Source organism: Glandiceps talaboti, chromosome 11 (assembly GCF_964340395.1).
Source record: "Glandiceps talaboti chromosome 11, keGlaTala1.1, whole genome shotgun sequence".
Classification (NCBI taxonomy): Eukaryota; Metazoa; Hemichordata; class Enteropneusta; family Spengelidae; genus Glandiceps; species Glandiceps talaboti.
Window position 1 is genome coordinate 4,449,007 of NC_135559.1, and position 18,679 is coordinate 4,467,685.

At 35.8% G+C, this 18,679-nt stretch overlaps 2 protein-coding genes across 2 annotated transcripts; one reads left to right on the top strand and one right to left on the bottom strand.

Annotated features, from left to right (window-relative positions):
• Window positions 1-1,747: 1,747 nt before the first annotated feature.
• Window positions 1,748-12,851, bottom strand: LOC144442470 (cell division cycle protein 16 homolog). Its single transcript, XM_078131832.1, has 16 exons — window positions 12,758-12,851; window positions 11,980-12,034; window positions 11,239-11,336; window positions 10,344-10,382; window positions 9,764-9,902; window positions 8,989-9,144; window positions 8,064-8,158; window positions 7,364-7,497; window positions 6,629-6,708; window positions 5,878-5,998; window positions 5,567-5,692; window positions 5,185-5,337; window positions 4,231-4,356; window positions 3,428-3,563; window positions 2,806-2,896; window positions 1,748-2,004 (listed from the first exon to the last, which is right to left on the bottom strand). The coding sequence occupies exons 1-16, from the start codon at window positions 12,848-12,850 to the stop codon at window positions 1,880-1,882; spliced, it is 1,767 nt and encodes a 588-aa protein (XP_077987958.1). The 5' UTR covers window position 12,851; the 3' UTR covers window positions 1,748-1,879.
• A 290-nt stretch (window positions 12,852-13,141) lies between these two features.
• On the top strand, window positions 13,142-18,194 carry LOC144442420 (A-kinase anchor protein 14-like). The gene is made up of 4 exons (XM_078131765.1): window positions 13,142-13,246; window positions 13,822-14,089; window positions 15,384-15,566; window positions 16,688-18,194. The coding sequence occupies exons 2-4, from the start codon at window positions 13,838-13,840 to the stop codon at window positions 16,823-16,825; spliced, it is 573 nt and encodes a 190-aa protein (XP_077987891.1). The 5' UTR covers window positions 13,142-13,246; window positions 13,822-13,837; the 3' UTR covers window positions 16,826-18,194.
• The last annotated feature ends 485 nt before the right edge of the window (window positions 18,195-18,679 follow it).

An 18,679-nucleotide genomic window follows, 5' to 3' on the forward strand; every position in this document is an offset into this window, starting at 1 on the left:
TGCTGTAAACAATGGTTTTATACACATTTCTTTGATTTTTACAGCAATTTATGCTTTGATAAGTTACAAACACTAATTACACTGTATACCTTTGTATGAAACTTGTCTCATTCCTGATTGCAACCACGTTACAGGTATTTATTTGTGGGTTGCATCATGTTCAACATCGCAAAGAAAAATCTTATTTTTGTTTAAGGGTGACCCTATTTGTTATCTTCTGTTTCTCATTAACCGACCGACACAAATTTTCAGCTCTGACATCAAAATAAAAGATATTTTTATTTTAATATTTTTCGCCCTCTCTGGCAAGAATAACCAAGTGTCTAGACTGTCGACATCATCTTTAGTCATGTTGGCAGCGACGACACTTGTTCACCAGCAGAGCATTTCTTTCATGACAACAGTTACTCAATTGTGTAGAGAAGCTGGGAAAGGGCTTGTTACCAGGAATCCAATAAAAAGAAGATAGAAAGGAGGAAAAGGCAGAGAGACATGAAGATGATTTTTTACTTTGTCACTTTTATTTAAAATCAACTGACCGACCGACCGACCCATAGTAAAAAATAATGAGAAACATAAAAAAAATAGGGTCATCCTCATCAAATTCCTCGTTCTCTTTTGCATTTCTTACAGATGTTGTTACATTTAATGAAGTGATTATATTCTCCAACAAAGTAAAAGTTAGACAGTGTGTGTCCAGTACAGAGTTTTATTGGATTTCAAAAGTTTTCTATCTAATGTTGTTAATCAAAATATCCTATGGTTTTTTTAAATGTGATTTTCACCAAAACTTTCCTATCTTTGTTAATGACGTTCTAAAATCTAAAATCTAAAGTTTTTGAAGGCTTTTTATCGGAGAATTGCCCTTCAAAATTACCTTAAATGCACTGGATATTATATATTTTTTGTAAAGGATTAGGCCAAAAAAAGAAAAAAGAATTGTTTCTGGTCACATCATTTAAATACCCTTGCATCATTTTTTTTATAGACAAACTGTTATGACCAGAAACAATTCTTTTTTTTCTTGGCCTTTTCTGCTGTTTTATTTGCCTTTAACCCTTTACTTAGAATGCCACTTGCTGTCTTTATGACTTTTAACTCTGTCGTGTGGTATGGCTGTATGACCTTTAACCCTTAGAATGCCACATGCTACAGCTGTGTGACCTTTAACCCTTAGAATGCCACATGCTATTGCTATATGATCCTTCAAGTAAGATATTTTACTCCTTACACCAAAAGAATCTACTTTTCATAAAAAATGATCCATAACAATTTCAAGAAAATAATGAATTTTTAAAATCTCAGATTCTGTTTACTAATACACATGATATTGATATCATATTGTACTTTAGAAACAGTGACAAAATGCCCATATTTACAATGTGTGGTGATAATGAAAAGTCTTGCCTGGCAACAGTACCCTAACTGTCATGATAGTGTATATACTAGTATGGCATTCTATGGGTTAATAGTTCCAGTGTGTTGTAATAGGGAAGAGACTTGTGTGGCCCATGGCCTCCACTGCTATGGTAGCATGTGTAGACACATTGGTGAGGGTTAATAGTTAATGTGTTGTGATAGTGAAAAAAATTGAATGGCCCAAGGTCCTTCACTGCCATGATAGTGTATACCCTGGCATGGCATTCTAATGGTTAATAGTTAAAGTGTGTTGTGATAGTGAAAAGTCTTGCATGGCCACAGGGCCTTCACTGCCATTAGTGAGTGTACAGTAATATGGCCTTGTAGTGTGTTGTGATAGTGAAAAGACTTGCATGGCCACAGGGCCTTCACTAACATGGCCTTGTAAGGGCCGATACTTGTGTAAAAACACTGGCAGTGTGTACATACTTCTATAAATACAGTCTCAGTAAACCTGTGTCTAAGTCTCCATATCTACTTCTTCTATTGTACTATCTAGTGCTGAAATACCATCATCTTTCTTGTCATCTTTGTGGATATTTGTTGTGATAGATAGTTTCTCCATCTCCTCTTTCTCATTAACACCTACAAACAAACAAAGTAAACAAATATATACAGTTTTTTCTAGGGTTGGGTAACCCCAGTAACAGAAAGGGGGAATGGGGTAAAAATGGCAGTGTTTCCCCATGGAGTCTATATAGTATAGTAATTTTGTTTCGGAACCCAGGTAAAATGACATGGTAACCCCAGTAGATTTTACCTACTTACTGCCCTTAGCAAACACACTGTACAGATTACAGAAGAAGCAAATAACTCCTAAGAGCAAACAAACAAACAAACAAACAAACAAACAAACAAACAAACAAACAAACAAACAAACAAACATGATACAGTGGTTAGATTTAAGCTGTGTTTTGTACTGATTTACTACTGAAACAAACACAACAACATCTATAATAGAGATTACAGTCGATTAATGCAACTTAATAATATCAAGTTAGCAGACCAAATTCGTTGATAAACAGTCTCTGGATTCTCATATCAGTCATGATGCTGTGTGATGTCTACATCACTGGTTCTGCTGTGTTCGAAGTCAAAACGTTCAAAATTACCATTACTTTCCCTGGTTTTTCTTTGATATTACTGATGCTGGTATAACTCCAATATTTTTCTTCATTCAGCTGGAAAATACTCGTGACCTAAGGGTTTGTCAGTACGAGTCGATAGACAAGCAGTGACAAAGACCCCTTAGGTCACTCATGTTTTCTTTGATGCGTTGATATGATTTTGTCTGGCCAATTGTGATACTGATTGCTTGCCATTAATTTGATAATAAAGGTAAGTAAATTAAATCTAGCTGACTACTATATCAGATTTTATTCTTACCTTCACAAGGTTCTATGTCTTCTATGTAGAGTGTTGTAGTATCAGCCAACATTGTCACTGATATAGTGTCATCTCTCTTCAACCCTAGTGCCTGTACAAATAAAGAACGCCACACTATATGAGTGAGTTACATTTGATATTTACAGCAGAAATTACAAACGGTTGCTGAAAGACTGTGTGTATCATACACATTTTATGTTCCCCAAGTACAATTTAGATAGGTAAGAAACAGGCTTCCCGCAGACCACTCACTACAAATATAAACAACACCATCTGACCCAAACAGATACACAGACACATGTGCACTATGTCATGACAACATGTGTCTATGTCACAACAATGGGGGTCTACATCACTGGCTCTGCTGTATTGGAAATATGAGTCAAAACGTTCAATTTGTCTTTACTTTCCCTAATTTTTCTTTGATATTACTGGTACTGGTATAATTATATTATTCTCCAATATTTTTCTTCATTCAGCCAGAAAATACTTGTGACCTAAGGGTTGTCACTAAAAGTCTATCGACGCATAGTGACAAGGCCCCTTAGGTCACTCATCTTTTCCTTGGCTGAACAAAGAAAAATATTGGCGAATAACATCTAATAGTAGAGTAAGTACTTACTTTATGGAAGTATTCTACTGCCGCTGAGAAGTTCATTTTAAGACTATGTACAAAACCAATAGCAGAATACGTAGATGGATTCTGTGGACATAACACCAATGCCTGCTGATGATACCCAAGGGCTTCATCATATTTCCTGATCAGTGAAAATAAAGTTACTTTAGTGTTTACCCAGATATGACTAAGAGTAACAGTGTTTGTGACAGAAGGTATATTTTACACTTATTACCTGGCTATAAGAGCACTACTAGGGGGGCATTCAGTGATTATTTCCTGGAGGCTAAAAGCTGAGGGGAATAGTTACTACATAACAGTATGGGAGGTAATACGACATCTACTAGTGCCCAAATATAGCCAGGCAATAAGTGTTTTACAACACATCACATTTCCCTTGCAAATATTCTTTCCAGAGTTTATGCAAATCACTAATTGGACCCCATGCTACTGTGCTAGTGCCCTAGGAAAAATAAAAAACGAATATTACCCTCTGCATGCAAATTTAGGTCACTATGGGTCACTAGCCCATACCACATGACATGGTCTAAGCCAATCACGGAAGGATGTATGAAAACAATGTCTTATAAATATAGTTCCTGAGGGGTTTTAGATATGTCTTTGTTTTCAATCATACTAAAGTAAAATGCACCTTGGGAATAAAGTTCCTCTGAAAATCAAAGTTTACAATATCTCAAAACTTTCCCTTTTGAGAGCTTGTTCCGAGTTCTTTTGAAAAGATATAAAGTTTTTGAGCATCACAAATCAATACATTCACACAATACTGTTTTATGAATTCAACTACTTACCCAAGTTTCCTACAAACATGTCCTAGATTGTTTAGTAATGGTTCCCATTTCTCTGTCATGATTTCAGAGCCAATAACCTGTATAAGACGCAGTGCTTCACTGAAGAATTTCTCAGCTAATGACCATCTAGTGGAAACAGAAAGCAGATTACAATCCGTTACACAGACATATTGGAATACATTATGCCACAACTACGAGTTAACAGAGTACAAACAACCTAACTCAAGGTTATAGTATGCTACAACTCCTGTACCATGGAATACAAATGGATAGTACTATTTGCCCACAGTGTTTCTATAAATAATTGTTGTCAATACCAGGGATGTAGGTAACTTTAAAAGTAGCCTGTAAAATATGAAAATAAGGCAGTAATATCCAGGAATGAGACTCACAAATAAAGAATTTTTAAACAAATTCCTGAAAAAGTAGATGGCAAAAACATTGCAGAGTAGTCAGTTGTTTTTGCCGACCACTGGCCCATATCTACATCTCTGAATACAAATATAGTCCAGACACTTGGCTTTCTGGCTTGATATATTCTTTGCTGGTCTGTCAAGTCAGATAGCCAAGTCTTTGGGCTATACTGTCAAGCCAGTATGTCAAGTCAGATAGCCAAGTCTCTGGGCTATACTGCAAAGCCAGTATGTCAAGGTAGATAGCCAAGTCTCTGGGCTATACTGTCAAGCCAGTATGTCAAGTCAGATAGCCAAGTCTCTGGGCTATACTGTCAAGCCAGTATGTCAAGTCAGATATCCAAGTCTCTAGACTATACTGTCAAGCCAGTATGTCAAGTCAGATAGCCAAGTTATACTGTCAAGTCAGATAGCCAGGTCTCTGGGTTATACTGTCGTCAGTATGTCAAGTCAGATAGACAAATCTCTGGGCTATACTGTCAAGCCAGTATGTCAAGTCTGAAATAGCCATGGCTCTGGGCTACTATGCTTGGAAACTTACTCATGATTATGATACGCCACTACTCCCATTTCATGAAGTACAAATGGATCTTCTGGTGCAATACTTAGTGCTTGTTTAAAGAACCTCTCAGCAAGTTTAGGGTTGTTAGTCAGCCCGTACTCTAGACCTATGTACAACATTGGTAGGTGACACCTGTAAAATGATTGCAGTGTTAGTAAACAGAGGATGTAGGAACTGTGTCTAATGATAGCCAAATTTTGTTGGGAGGCAAAATGAGAAAAAATGAGATTTCTTGTGAGTCGCCTCATAGTAAGAGACAATAAATTATTATTAGATAATATTATTATTATTATCATCATCAAACTTACATATTAACACAGTTAAACTATAAAATTTCTTGTTCATATTTTTTGTAACCTACCCTCGCATAATCTGAGCTGCTGAGAAGTAGGCAGCTGTAGCTTGATCATGTTCTCCCTCCGCTGCAAAGGCATGTCCAAATGCCAACCAGGCTGGTCCATAATTCCTGTCTAAATTTGCTGATTTACTGAAAGAGATGGATGAAAAAATGTCACTTTCTTTCTGATGTCTTGTTGTGGTCAAAAGTCATGTGATTAAAAGCATAAAATGCCACACAAAAATATCAGCATGAGATATCTATCTTGAAAAAGGTAGATCCAAATAAGTTATTACTTGAAAATGTTTATGTGTAGGTAACAAGATCGAACTCACCTGAAATATCTCCTAGCTAATTCATATTTTGCAATCAAAAGATAATAACATCCGACAGAGTACCATGCTATGGCTTGGTTGGGATACATGTCAACTAATCGATGTGCTATGTAAAATAATGCTGTGAAAGAAGATACATCATAGAATTATATCATACATACATACATACATGTACGGTGTAAAATGGCAACAAATATTTCACAAAATGCACTGTAATGAAATATGCTGGTGGTTTGATAGATTAAAGACAAGTATAACAGTATTTCACAAAGTCTGTAGGATTGGACTTTTGGACGTTCACTTTTTTTAAAGCAGGACAAGTTAAAATGAACCTGATAAATTGTAGTTTCCATCAAAATTCAGCACCCCCTTTTCTCTCTACCACCTCTGCCTGTCTGTCTGTCTCGTTTGTCTACGTCTGTCTGTGTCTGTCTCTTTTGTCTACGTCTGTCTGTGTCTGTCTCTTTTGTCTACGTCTGTCTGTGTCTGTCTATTTTGTCTACGTCTGTCTGTCTGTCTCTTTTGTCTACGTCTGTCTGTGTCTGTCTGTCTATCTGCCTGTCTGTCTGCCTGCGTTTGTCTGTCTGTCTATCTGCCTGCCTGTCTGTCTGTCTGTCTGCCTGTTTGTCTGCTTGTCTGTCTGTCTGTCTGTCTATCTGTCTGTCTGTCTGTCTGTCTGTCTGTCTGTCTACCTGCCTATCTGTCTGCTTGTCCACCTCTCTCTTCCACTCCCCTGTCTGTTTAGACTCACCATTTGGTTTCTTTAACTCCATTAATGTAGCTATGTGGATAGGAAGACACTGGATATGGTAAGGGTCTTTGTCTAACACCCTGAAAGATAAAATATAACAATGAATTGTATGCTTAACGTACACAATAAAACTTTTTTCTCGACACTGTGTGAGAAGAGCCTTTGGCTCAACAGTCTATCGAGTTGAAATAAAGTCAAATAATAATAATAATGTTTTTAATACAGGAAATAAGAATGAGACAATGGAAGTTAACTTGGGGGAGTAAATAGTTATGTAACAAGTTTTGGTACTATCCTTCTATGTTCCTTATTCAGAGTTAGTACTACATTTTTTAGACTGTGAGAAATGTACGAAGTTCTGGTTACAGTAGACATGGCTGCAAAAAACATCAGATTTGAACAAAAACATCACCAAAATCTCTGTTGTATGAATTGAATTGATGAACACAGAAACTCAGTGAAAGAATGTGAAGGATCTAGCATTTAAATAATCACAGCTACACAGAATTTCAAAAAAGTCAGACAACTCATCTTGTACATTGCAATGGATTTATCAGACACAGAGTGGGATTATCCAATGTAACATGATATACAGAATGCCTCCTAGGTAGTCACGTGGTAGCATGTACTGAAATCCCAGTTTATGTCAAAACAAATCATTTTGAACATTGCAATAGATTATCAGACACCTTAGTCTAGGATTAACCAACGTCACCCAGATTACACAGTACTTACTCAGATGTAATTTTGTAACATGTCCTGAAATCACAGTTATAGTAATGTCTTTCCGCTTGGTTGGTAATCACATATAGATTACTCTGTATTGCCTCTGTACTGGGTTGTGGACTTAATGTGTCTGGTTTACTAAACTGCAAATAGATAAGATGACATATGACAACAACATTCTGCTAGAATTTACAGGAGAAATGGAGATACCTTGGTGTTTTACTCATGAGATATGTATTTTACACATACACACACAACTTTGAATATTATAGAGGTGCTGTACATAATGGGAGTGTAGAAACAGACAACTTTGAACATTATAGAGGTGCTGTACATAATGGGAGTGTAGAAACAGACAACTTTGAATGTTATAGCGGTGCTGTACATAATGGGAGTGTAGAAACAGACAACTTTGAACATTGTAGAGGTGCTGTACATAATGTAGAAACAGACAAGTTCACATGTTGTTTATCAGTTTGAAAGTAAAACACTCAATTGAAGTCAATGTGCAATTTTTTACCAGGTGGGTCTGTTTCTACTGTACAGTTAATAGCAATGTTTTACGACTATTCAATGTGATGAAGTAAAGGATTCTGCAGTGTGTGTGTGGTGTGTCGCTGTTATTGTTAGTCAATAGTTGAGTTGTGTCTAGCTGTGTGTTAAAATCACCATGTCCCAAATTTGAAAACATATCCCTTGTTCAACCTACCTTACTAAGCTTACTCTCATACATGTATTTTGTTAATTCCAAATCTTCTTCCGTGCACTGCTCCGCAAAGGGCAGTGATTCTAAAAGTTCTTGCTCTGTGAAAATAAGTGAATGTTTGTCTTGATTTTTGTCATCAGTATTGACACATTTAAATTTTTTTAGTTAATTTCAGCTTTGAAATAGTCGGAAATTTTGACTCTTTCTAATCATTTCAAGGAGACAGAAGGGATAGGCTTTCTTTCAAGGAGGCATATTTTCTCTTATGTGAAGTACACAGTAAATTTTAGAACGTCCATCCTGTAAGAATCTTATTAATACCACTAGAGGGCGCTATACTCAATTTCAGGAAAACAGGAAAACATAATCAAATTGAGTAAATACAAGTCTTTTTACATCTACATTGAAGGCAGTCATTTCATTTTATTCAATTATGATCACAAATTCATTTGAAAATTATTCAAACCTTCAAAAACGTTGCCATAAAAAAACTTCTTCCTGGTCTTTTTAAAATGTACAATAGAAGAAATTTGGGCTTTCACCATCTAGTTTTCAAGTAATTCAACCCATAGCCATATTGGATTTGGCAGCCATACTGGATTCTAAAATGGCTCCATTTTGATATTATTCGACCTCTATTTCAAAAACTTGATCCCTGATTTTTCCTCATGATTTTAACAGAGAAAGGGTTAGTTTTCTTAAACAAAGTAACACTAAAAGTTTAACATTTACTTCTGAGGCACACACATATTTAGTTTATCTTAAATGGCTATACAAGAGACACTATGTAAAGACACCTACAATTAAGTGTGCTATCCTAAAATCGATCACGCCAAGACCCTAAACTGACAAACCTCTGGAAGAACAGAATGACACTGCTCTACTAAGACTAACATCTCTGTATGTCTGGGTTGGGCTTATATCTTACCTTCTTTAGAAGTAAGCATATTATGCCTAACCAATAAGTCAAAGGCTTCATAGCAGTAGACGTCTAGATGTAGCGCCATCTTGTAACTAGCCGCTGCCAAAGCTCTGTTATTCATTGCTTCATAGACTTTACCTTGCAGTAGACGTATTGAGCCTTCTAACTGTAAGTCAACAAAGTGCTAAAACTGTAGTGTTTTTTTGTGTGTGCAGGAGGTAAATTAGTAAAAATCTATCTGATAAGATCTATCGGTATTTCTCTCTTTGGTTTAGGTGCTTGCATTTTACTGTATGTGCTGTGGATAACTAAATACATTTCCAATGTTATTTTGGATTAATAAAGATAATTATGAGTTGCCCAGGCAGTTTTCGAGTAATTTAAATTGGTGTTTTTGTTCAGATTAAGGTCGTAAAATCTGACCGACTTTTCAAGGTACAGATGTTGAGGATGATGACTCTGAGAATTTAGTTTCAAAACAGGGTGAAGCAGAGAGAAAGGAGGAAAAAGAGCCAGTAAATAGGATGCAGAACCAACAACAGCAGGGTTTCCCAATATAAACACCTTGGGTTTCATTAACTTCATTTTTAAATGTCCAAGCATTTATAAATTACATACATTCTGCATTGTATGACTATTTGTAATCTCATTTGGACTAGAAAAGAAAATCATTCCATTTGTTGCTGCTTTTTTTTCAAATTGAAAAAATGAAATGGAACATACAAACACACACTGGACAGAACACTTCTATGCCTCATAGTTGAATTACATGTATCAGTACTAACTTTGTGTTTAGGAATGCCAACATCAAAAAAGCTGAGAGCTTTAGTGTCTTCCTTTTTATGTTTACTTGGTGTTCTGGCTGTGAAATCAATCATGTCAAGTATATCTAATGCTTCTTGGTATTCCTTGCATTCAAACTGTAAAGAAAAACAAAAGAAAAGGTTTGTCTTGTGCATTAGCTGTGAGGGCGCTAATTATACTGCAAGAATGATTGCTGACTGGAAAGACAGTGGAGTTGTGGATATTTCACATTTCAGAAGGCACACTTCCCTCCATGTAATGCAGATAAAACTATCAATGAGACTGTGTACCAGACATGTGGAAGAATAGTAACTAATGACGCTCCAAGGGAGAACATATCATCACCCATTGGTGAGTGTGCCCCATTCCAATACACCCATTCTTGGTTCCAACCTTCTGGCATGCATGGCATATGTTGAATCTGGCTTCCTTGCATGAAATTAGTTGGAACCTGAAATTGCTATATTTATTCACCAAACTTAGATTTCTTTTAGTTCCATTTGAAGTAGAAAATAAGATTTTTACAAATGATATTGTTTTACATAATATAAACTTACATGACACCTGGCTGCTAGGTACCTGCATGCAAGGTTACTCTGTAGAATAGAAAACACACAATTAAAAACGGAGAAACACACAACTTAATAACAGATTTGGAAACCACATACTATAACAGACACTCTTGACAAGCAAGTTTAGGACAAGTGTGGTGTACTCTGGGTATTTACATGTATGCTTTCAGTGTTCTCTGTGGCTGACGACCAGTGTGGTGTATGCTGGGTATTTGCATGTATGCTTGCAGTGTTCTCTGTGGCTGAGGACCAGTGTGATGTACTCTGGGTATTTACATGTATGCTTTCAGTGTTCTCTGTGGCTGACGACCAGTGTGGTGTATGCTGGGTATTTGCATGTATGCTTGCAGTGTTCTCTGTGGCTGAGGACCAGTGTGGTGTACTCTGGGTATTTGCATGTATGCTTGCAGTGTTCTCTGTGGCTGAGGACCAGTGTGGTGTACTCTGGGTATTTGCATGTACGTTTGCAGTGTTCTCTGTGGCTGTAGTGAGTAAAAGTGCAGCAGAAAACACCACTAACATGATTGAAAATACAAGGAGTATCCCTATTGCAACATACAGGGTTCTGTTATTATTACACATGCTTATAACAAACAGCAAATTTTTCAGGAAAATATAACTGTTTACATGAAAAAGAGTTGGAAAAATTGGCAAATCTGGTTTTGATAAGGCCTGTTGGACACTGCAGGGTATGGAGTGATGCATCATGGGACACAATCAAAGTTAGGAGTTTCACACCACTTGAACTCATATCCAAACAATGCTGTGACAATAGCCATTTTCCATACTGCGTCAAAACTCTATTTCACTCATCACATGAGATGGTCTATGTACCTTGGCAAAGAGAGATGTGGGAATCACAGAATTTAAGACAACTTACTTTATCAAATTTTCTACTTTTCAAAGCATATGCAGCTCTGTGATACTGGCCAGTCAGGTACAGACAGTGAGCTATCCAGTAAATATCTTCAATATTACCTGATAAAATAAAACATCAACAATTATACAAACTATGAAGATTTACAAATCTAACTAATAGTGTGACTTCTGACACACAAACTTATGAGAAAAACAGTTTAGTCACTAGATTGTGATGGACAAAGCAAGTAAGGGCATACATGTTGAACATTTTATTAAAAACTGTAACCATATCTTTTTAGCTTGAGAATATATATTTTTCTATGTGGTCAAGACACCAATGAATGAATGAATGAATGAATGAATGAATGAATGAATGAATGAATGAATGAATGAATGAATGAATGAATGAATGAATGAATGAATGAATCAACCAACCAATCAATCAATCAATCAATCAAAGAATCTCTATGTGGCTGACTTCAAAAACTGTGTGCTATTTAATGGCACTGAAAGGGTCAATCCACACTGAATACTTATTTGAATGTTTCTCACAACAATTGAATCTTTTGCAGCATTCATGATCAAAAAAAGCAAGTACATCATCAATGCTTAGGGTGTAAATTCAGATATACATGTAGTACAGTAAGCCATCATCTAGTCCTCACTCAGACAGTCACAGTTTTGATGATATCATTTTGCTAACTGGAAGGGATGGCTACGTTAGAAAGGCAACATTCTTGGTTTATAACTAAGTACTTACCATTAGAAAGTGATGCTCCTTTGTCAGCCCAGAATAAAGCAGTTTCATACTGGTGCTGTACAAAAGAAAAGATATGAATTGTAGGCAATGGTGAATCTCTAATATTAACATAATAGAAATTGTATTTACAAACTTGTAATACTAGTCATTGAACTTTTCCTCAGCCTCTATCGCTGCTGCGTTATCGCCACAACCACCACCACCGACACTACAACAATTGTCAATGTTATTTTTCATCTTGTCAGCAGAAAAATAAGGCTTACAAGAATGTTACACATCAGTATTAGCCTGTTAGTGTTTACAGGGCTTGTGGTATATTCCATTCAATCTCATACCATAAGTGCCATAAACAGGCTACATCAGCACATCACCTACACACAAATATACATACAAATTTGTCACTATTATACCTTGATTATAATACATATATATTTTCATCTTGAAATCTCTTTTCTCTATATATACAACAACAACAATAGTAATACTGTGATTATTCATAATTAGAAGTCTTAATTTTGCAACACAATATTCATTTTTAAAATGTAATAAAAATAGGTCATAAATCCAATCTTTCCAAAATATTGTAACAATATAACTTTTCTTTATTCATTTCATGTGTTGATGTTGATATATGTCAACTGTGAATGATACAATTTACAATCAATGCATGTGGCAACAGAACGAACTTAGTCAACTGGCAGTGCAAACTTCCCTTTATTCTGCGATTTCTGCAAATTACCGTTTCCAACAAAATCTATATACAGGTATACAGTCTTACCATATTGATATACTGCCTTACACGTGAAGGCATCTGCATACGCAGTTCCCATAACTGTGAAGGGAGCTCTTTCATATCTTGATCACCCGCCATTTTGATGTCAACCTCTGACCTCTGATAGGGAGCCAATCAGATATTTCATTTCAAGTCAGCCAAAGATATAGTACATTTCATGTAATTGGATGTGCTATTATTTATCGTTTTGCTAAATATTACATTTATTATTTTCAAAAACGACTTTCCTAATAAAATGGTAAAAGGAAAGACTCGTTCATTTCATTTTAACCATAGATCTATGTTTTAACTCTTATGAATACCAACGTCTTCAAACTTGGGATCCACTGGAGGAAAGAAATACGAACACACGATGGTGATAGTTGTCAACAGCAACGACTGAAAACATTAGACGACGTACGTGCGTGTGGAACTTCCGTATTCGTTGTCTTAGAAAGATTTTGCTGTTTCTAGGTACACTTCGGAGACTTAAAGGTATAGGACACTTTACTCTATATGTTGGGGACAGCAACAAAGCTTCAAATGTTCTTTTTATGCGTGTCAATCTCCGGCACATGAATTTTTTCATCCGATATTTTATTTACCATTTGCATGTTGTGTTATGAATATGACGTATGCTGTGCCATTGCGTTGTTTCGGTAACACTGTTACACAGTGGGATTTGTTTAGTGTTGTGGCTGGTATGTCCTAAGCAACCGGGGACACAGGTGCCCATCGCTATTGTCTGGTTATATCGACGTCGTGCTATAGATTGTCCAGCAAAGTGTCCGACAGTCAGTTCATATCCACACCCACTGACTTACCGTGTGTCGGAGTTGATCCGAATTTACATTCGATGATTCATTCCGAATTTCGAGTGCCTATCGCAAGGTCCCAAAACTTGCCGGCTAATATACATATGCCACCGTTACTAAGATAACATTGCAAACGTACGCACTTTAATTTCTTTTTCTTTTTAATTTGCTCTTTGTCAGGGCAATCAACCGTTAAAATTTATGTTTTTTGCGATATTTTTTTTTCATATTAATTTGACCCTTTTGTTTTTGCAGGTGCAGCAATCTCACCATGGGTGATCCAGAGTTAGAACAGCAAGCTCATATGCTTGTTGACCGAGTCATTAGTAATGCCAGGAGGAGGTTGATAGCTGAAATGGGGCTAACACAGTCTGGCAGTCGGCCCGAGTCAACTACAATTCGAGACTATGACAGCTTACTCTATACAGAATGGCCCGAATATGATGTCAAAAATATTAACTGGATAAAGTGTGAGGAATTTACTCCAGAAAAAGGGGTAGACAAAATTGAAGAATTTATTAAGGTGAGAATCCATGCAATTTTTGCTAAAAAATACTGTAACAGAATACTGCACATAAATGCTTGCTAAATCTTCCAGAGTGAATATATCCTGTAAAAAAGCACGACATTACATTAAATAGTGTGTGATCTTAATTTGTACTAAGAAAATCCACCACAGATCTCCATGAAGTGATTGTTACAGCATTGTTGATCCGACTATTTGCTAACTTACCAAATTGAGCTGGTGTTTCCTATCTGACTTCACCAGTCAATTTTGTAAGCTACCAAATGCTTGGGAACAACCAGCTATTGACTGACATAAAACGTTACTATTTTTTTTACCCTGTGTGTCACTGTGTATAGACTATCCTTAGTATGCTGTCTGTGAACAACTATAGTATCTATGTGTTTGTGTGTTCCTCCACAGAATTAAAAATAAATAAATCTACCAATTTTATCTTTATATACTTATGAATTCAGCTTTGTGGTTTCCTCTGTATATCTATAAATAATGCCTTTCCATAATCCTCATAATTTTGATCTTTCTGTGTGAGTGTTTTCTTTACTGCCTTTGTTTGTAGCAACCCATTGTTGTAAACAAAATACAGCAAACTTCAGTGTCTTCTATTTATATGTGTCATTAAATATGTGTGTGTGTGTGTGTTAGCTTATTGCTATGGAGTTGACAAACACCTATAGAATTAAATTACATTACATACTCGCTTGTTTGTGTGTGAATTTTTTCTAATCTAGGCTGTACCCTAGCACTGCCTAGGGTTTGTATTCCCAGCAAATCATAGTTAAAAACTGACAAATTTACTGATAAACTCAGAATAGTAAATTCCAAATTCCAAATTCGTCAGGTCAAAGGTTGTTGTATTGTATTTTTTAATTGACCTCGCACTCAAGTACCAATAATTTAAGCGTAGATATATAAATTATCAAGCTACACACACAATACAACCTGAGGCTGACACGGATCTTCGACAGTTTTTTTTTAAAAAGCTGGATTTTGATCAATTGAAATTAACAGCTGTCAACCATATGCAGGAAACCGTTTTATAATACCCTGCTGGACCACATGTTCAATCCTTTTGAAAGAGGTTCATAGCCATTGGATATTTAGGGCAATAATATGGTATGTTGGTTAATGTTGTCATAGCAACAACAGGTCAAAAGGCAAACATACCTCATCAGCAACCAAGCTAATGAATTCGTAAATGTCAATTGAATTAATAGCTTTACATAGGCAAACATACTATTAGCAATTAAAGTGTACTCCAAATTCTCTATTTTGATGTTTTTTAATTTGGCAGACAACCTGGGAGTATGTCGGTGCATGGTTGTACTGCATTGACTTCCTACGGGAGGAAGAGGATGAATATAGTAAATTTTATCGCTATCAGGTTAGATGGAGTATTCCTACACGAAGGAAACCAATCCCCAGGGCAACTGCATGTGTTTATTTTACCATTGAAGTCTCAAAAATTAAACCCGGGGTAAGTAATTAAGTGGTCGAGTCTATGTGTAGGTATTCTGTTATACTCACTGAAGTGTTCACTCACCTGTTGTAAATTAATTTATGCGTGTGTGTGTCTGTGTCTGCATAGCCACTGACCCTGGAGCAACTAGGTTACATAGCTATTGACCCAGGAGCAACCATAGGTTTCTACATAGATATTGGAGAGACTCTCCAATGCCTATGGCTAATTAGTTTTAAATGATTACGAGACAATTTGGTGCTTGGTGGGCTAACCAACCATATGGTAATTATCAAACACAGAAGTTAGGATCAAGGTTAGATTACGAATAGGGATACAGATGGGTATAAACATAATAAAGCCCCAAAATTAAAATCAAATTTGTGTTTCTAATTTTATGGTTGTTCCCTCCATGGTCCTACCATGGAAGTAGAACCCCTCCATGGTCCTACTATGGCCTCTATCCTATCCCCCATACTCCTAAACCCCCAAAATAAAATCAACCCCCAACAAATTCCTCCCCACCCATACCAATTACCCCCACCTCACCAATTGCTGAATTCTAAACATTCTACTAAGAAATTATTTTTTTTAAAATCACTTGGAGGATCGTTTTATATCACCTGACCAACCATTTTCACTTCTGCCATTGAAATATTGTTCACAGTGTGCAAACTATTACAAGTTGTGAACAATGTCTGTGTATTCACCTCTTGTCCTTACATGTTACATCAGACAATGTAGGACAACACTTGGCTGTCTTCAATTCACACTTCTCTATTGTTGATAAATCAAATAGACTGGTCTTTAAAAAGAGGAAACAATAAGACCATACTAAATAGTTTGTAGGGTGAGTAGGGTTGGATAGGTAGGGTGAGTAGGGAGTGGGTAGAACCTAATGTTGTAATAATATTAAATTGCTTGTATGCAAGAAGTAAATTCATTGTTGTAACAAAATGATTGTACATATGTTATGTCATTATTGTGTTGTGTTGTGTTGTGTTGTGTTGTGTTGTGTTGTGTTGTATTGTGTTATTATTTGTAGGGGCTATTGTTGGCTTGTCTGTATTTTTCACAACATTAAAGGTTGCTATGCCGATGTCGATATAAAATTGTTGTATTTTTCTTTTCCATTGCAGCATTTCCCAGTGGAAGTGTATTATGTGTTTGAAGCCAACAGACTTGTCCACAAACCTGGCAATTCAAGGTTTAGAGAGCAGTGGCTAAAAGATATCATAGACAGTAAAATAATCATGATGGATTCTGTCTCATTTTGAGACACATTTAGGAACACTGCCAAGTTTCTATTATTGAGTTATTTACACTGCTAACTGCCAGAAGATGTTTGAGTTGGAACACACAATGGTTTCTATGGTGCGCGGGCATTTTCCAAGCGTTCTTCAAGTCTATGAAAATTCAGTGAATTGGACTTTGTATAGAATAAAAGGGTTTCTTGTATCCCAACAGAATATAATGCAATTGTAAGTGTAAATGAAAGGGTAGGGAAATATTAGATGCTTTGTAACAATGACAAAGCATTTTCATTGCTGGCAGATTTACAACATCCATTCTTGATAGTGTATTGTTCTGTTATAAAATCACAATATGAAGTCAATTAGGCCTACACAGTTAGAAATAAAGACATAGCCGCTATCATAAAACTAATAATATGGCCCAATAACTGTCTGTTTTTTTAAACCCAAAAACTGTAAGAATATGCAAGAATTATCTTCATGAATTCCAGATTCATAGTTTTCAAATGAAAATTTCTACTCACAGAGTAAAAAAAAAAAACACTTCACAAGATCAAATAAAAGGAGCTCAGTATGCATAGAAGAATCATTCAGACACCAACCCTATCAGCAATAATTATATGCCCACCAATTGTCACATAAATTCTTAGTTTTTGTCATTTTTTTTGCTGATATTATCCTTGTTTTGAATTGGATTTCAAAGAATAACCCTAAAATACAAATTGTTTTACAAAATATTGGTTGAAAAGTAGTACACTATGTGGAAATTAATGTGTGCCCTGTGAAATGTATTTCAACTTGTAGAAGAGTAGTAAAAGAAAAATAAGGTAACAACTTGAACATCTTTTGGCAAAATATCATCAAAACAGGATTTTAGCTGGACTGTTGTGTAAATTAGAAGTAAGTTATTTCTCAGGTCTGAAGTTTTATGATCACAGCTTGAAAAGACTTGTTTTTGTACCAACTCAAGACTTATATAGCATTGCTATCACACTGTATATATGTAAATATTATAAAGACGCTGTATTCCAAATTTGTATTATTGACCTTTTGACCTGTTGTTCTTACCTGCCTACCCAGCTCTTTCACTAAAACTGCTATTAATAATTGCAGGCTTTATTTTGTCAAAGGTCGGCATGGCAATTTTCACAACAAATTGAAATTATAGAGATTAAAATCATGTGCTCTTCTATCACAAATTTCATATTTTGAAATAAATGAATTTCTGCAGAATAAGAGGTTCATGTTTCATGTTCTTGTCTACAGGGGGCGCTATTCTCTGGTGATCACAGACTTTGTCAGTACATGACCACCACACAAATACAATACATGTACTTTTGTAAATAATTTCAAGAACTCTTTTTTTGTATCACTAAGCATTTTTTCACAATAAAATAACCATGTTGCATTATTTCTTATTGTGCTGTGATAATTTATTAAACGATGTGCCTGGTTTTTAGTCACGTACACTACACAAATATTGCCATGGAAAAACATTATCAGTGCCATGAAATGGACATAGGTTACACTTCCAGGCTAAATTATGTGAAGCTGTGTTTTAAAAGAATGTAAAGTTCAGTGGTTGCTTTATACACGTCAGAATGAAGTGTTGTTATGTTGGCAAACATGATGAGTTGCATCACAGTTACCAAGTAAGATCTTGCTCATATCTGGTTCCCACCACCACCAACGTGTTGAATTCAGTTTATTTCCATGACAACAGAGTTAATTGTCTTTCCTATTAAAATCATTTAAAATTCTGCTCAGAAATAATGTTTTGTTTGAGCATCCATAGTTAATGTTGGTGTGCCCCATATTCAGCTTCCATATTTGATTCTAAAATGACCATATTTGATATCATTTGGTTGTCAATTTAAA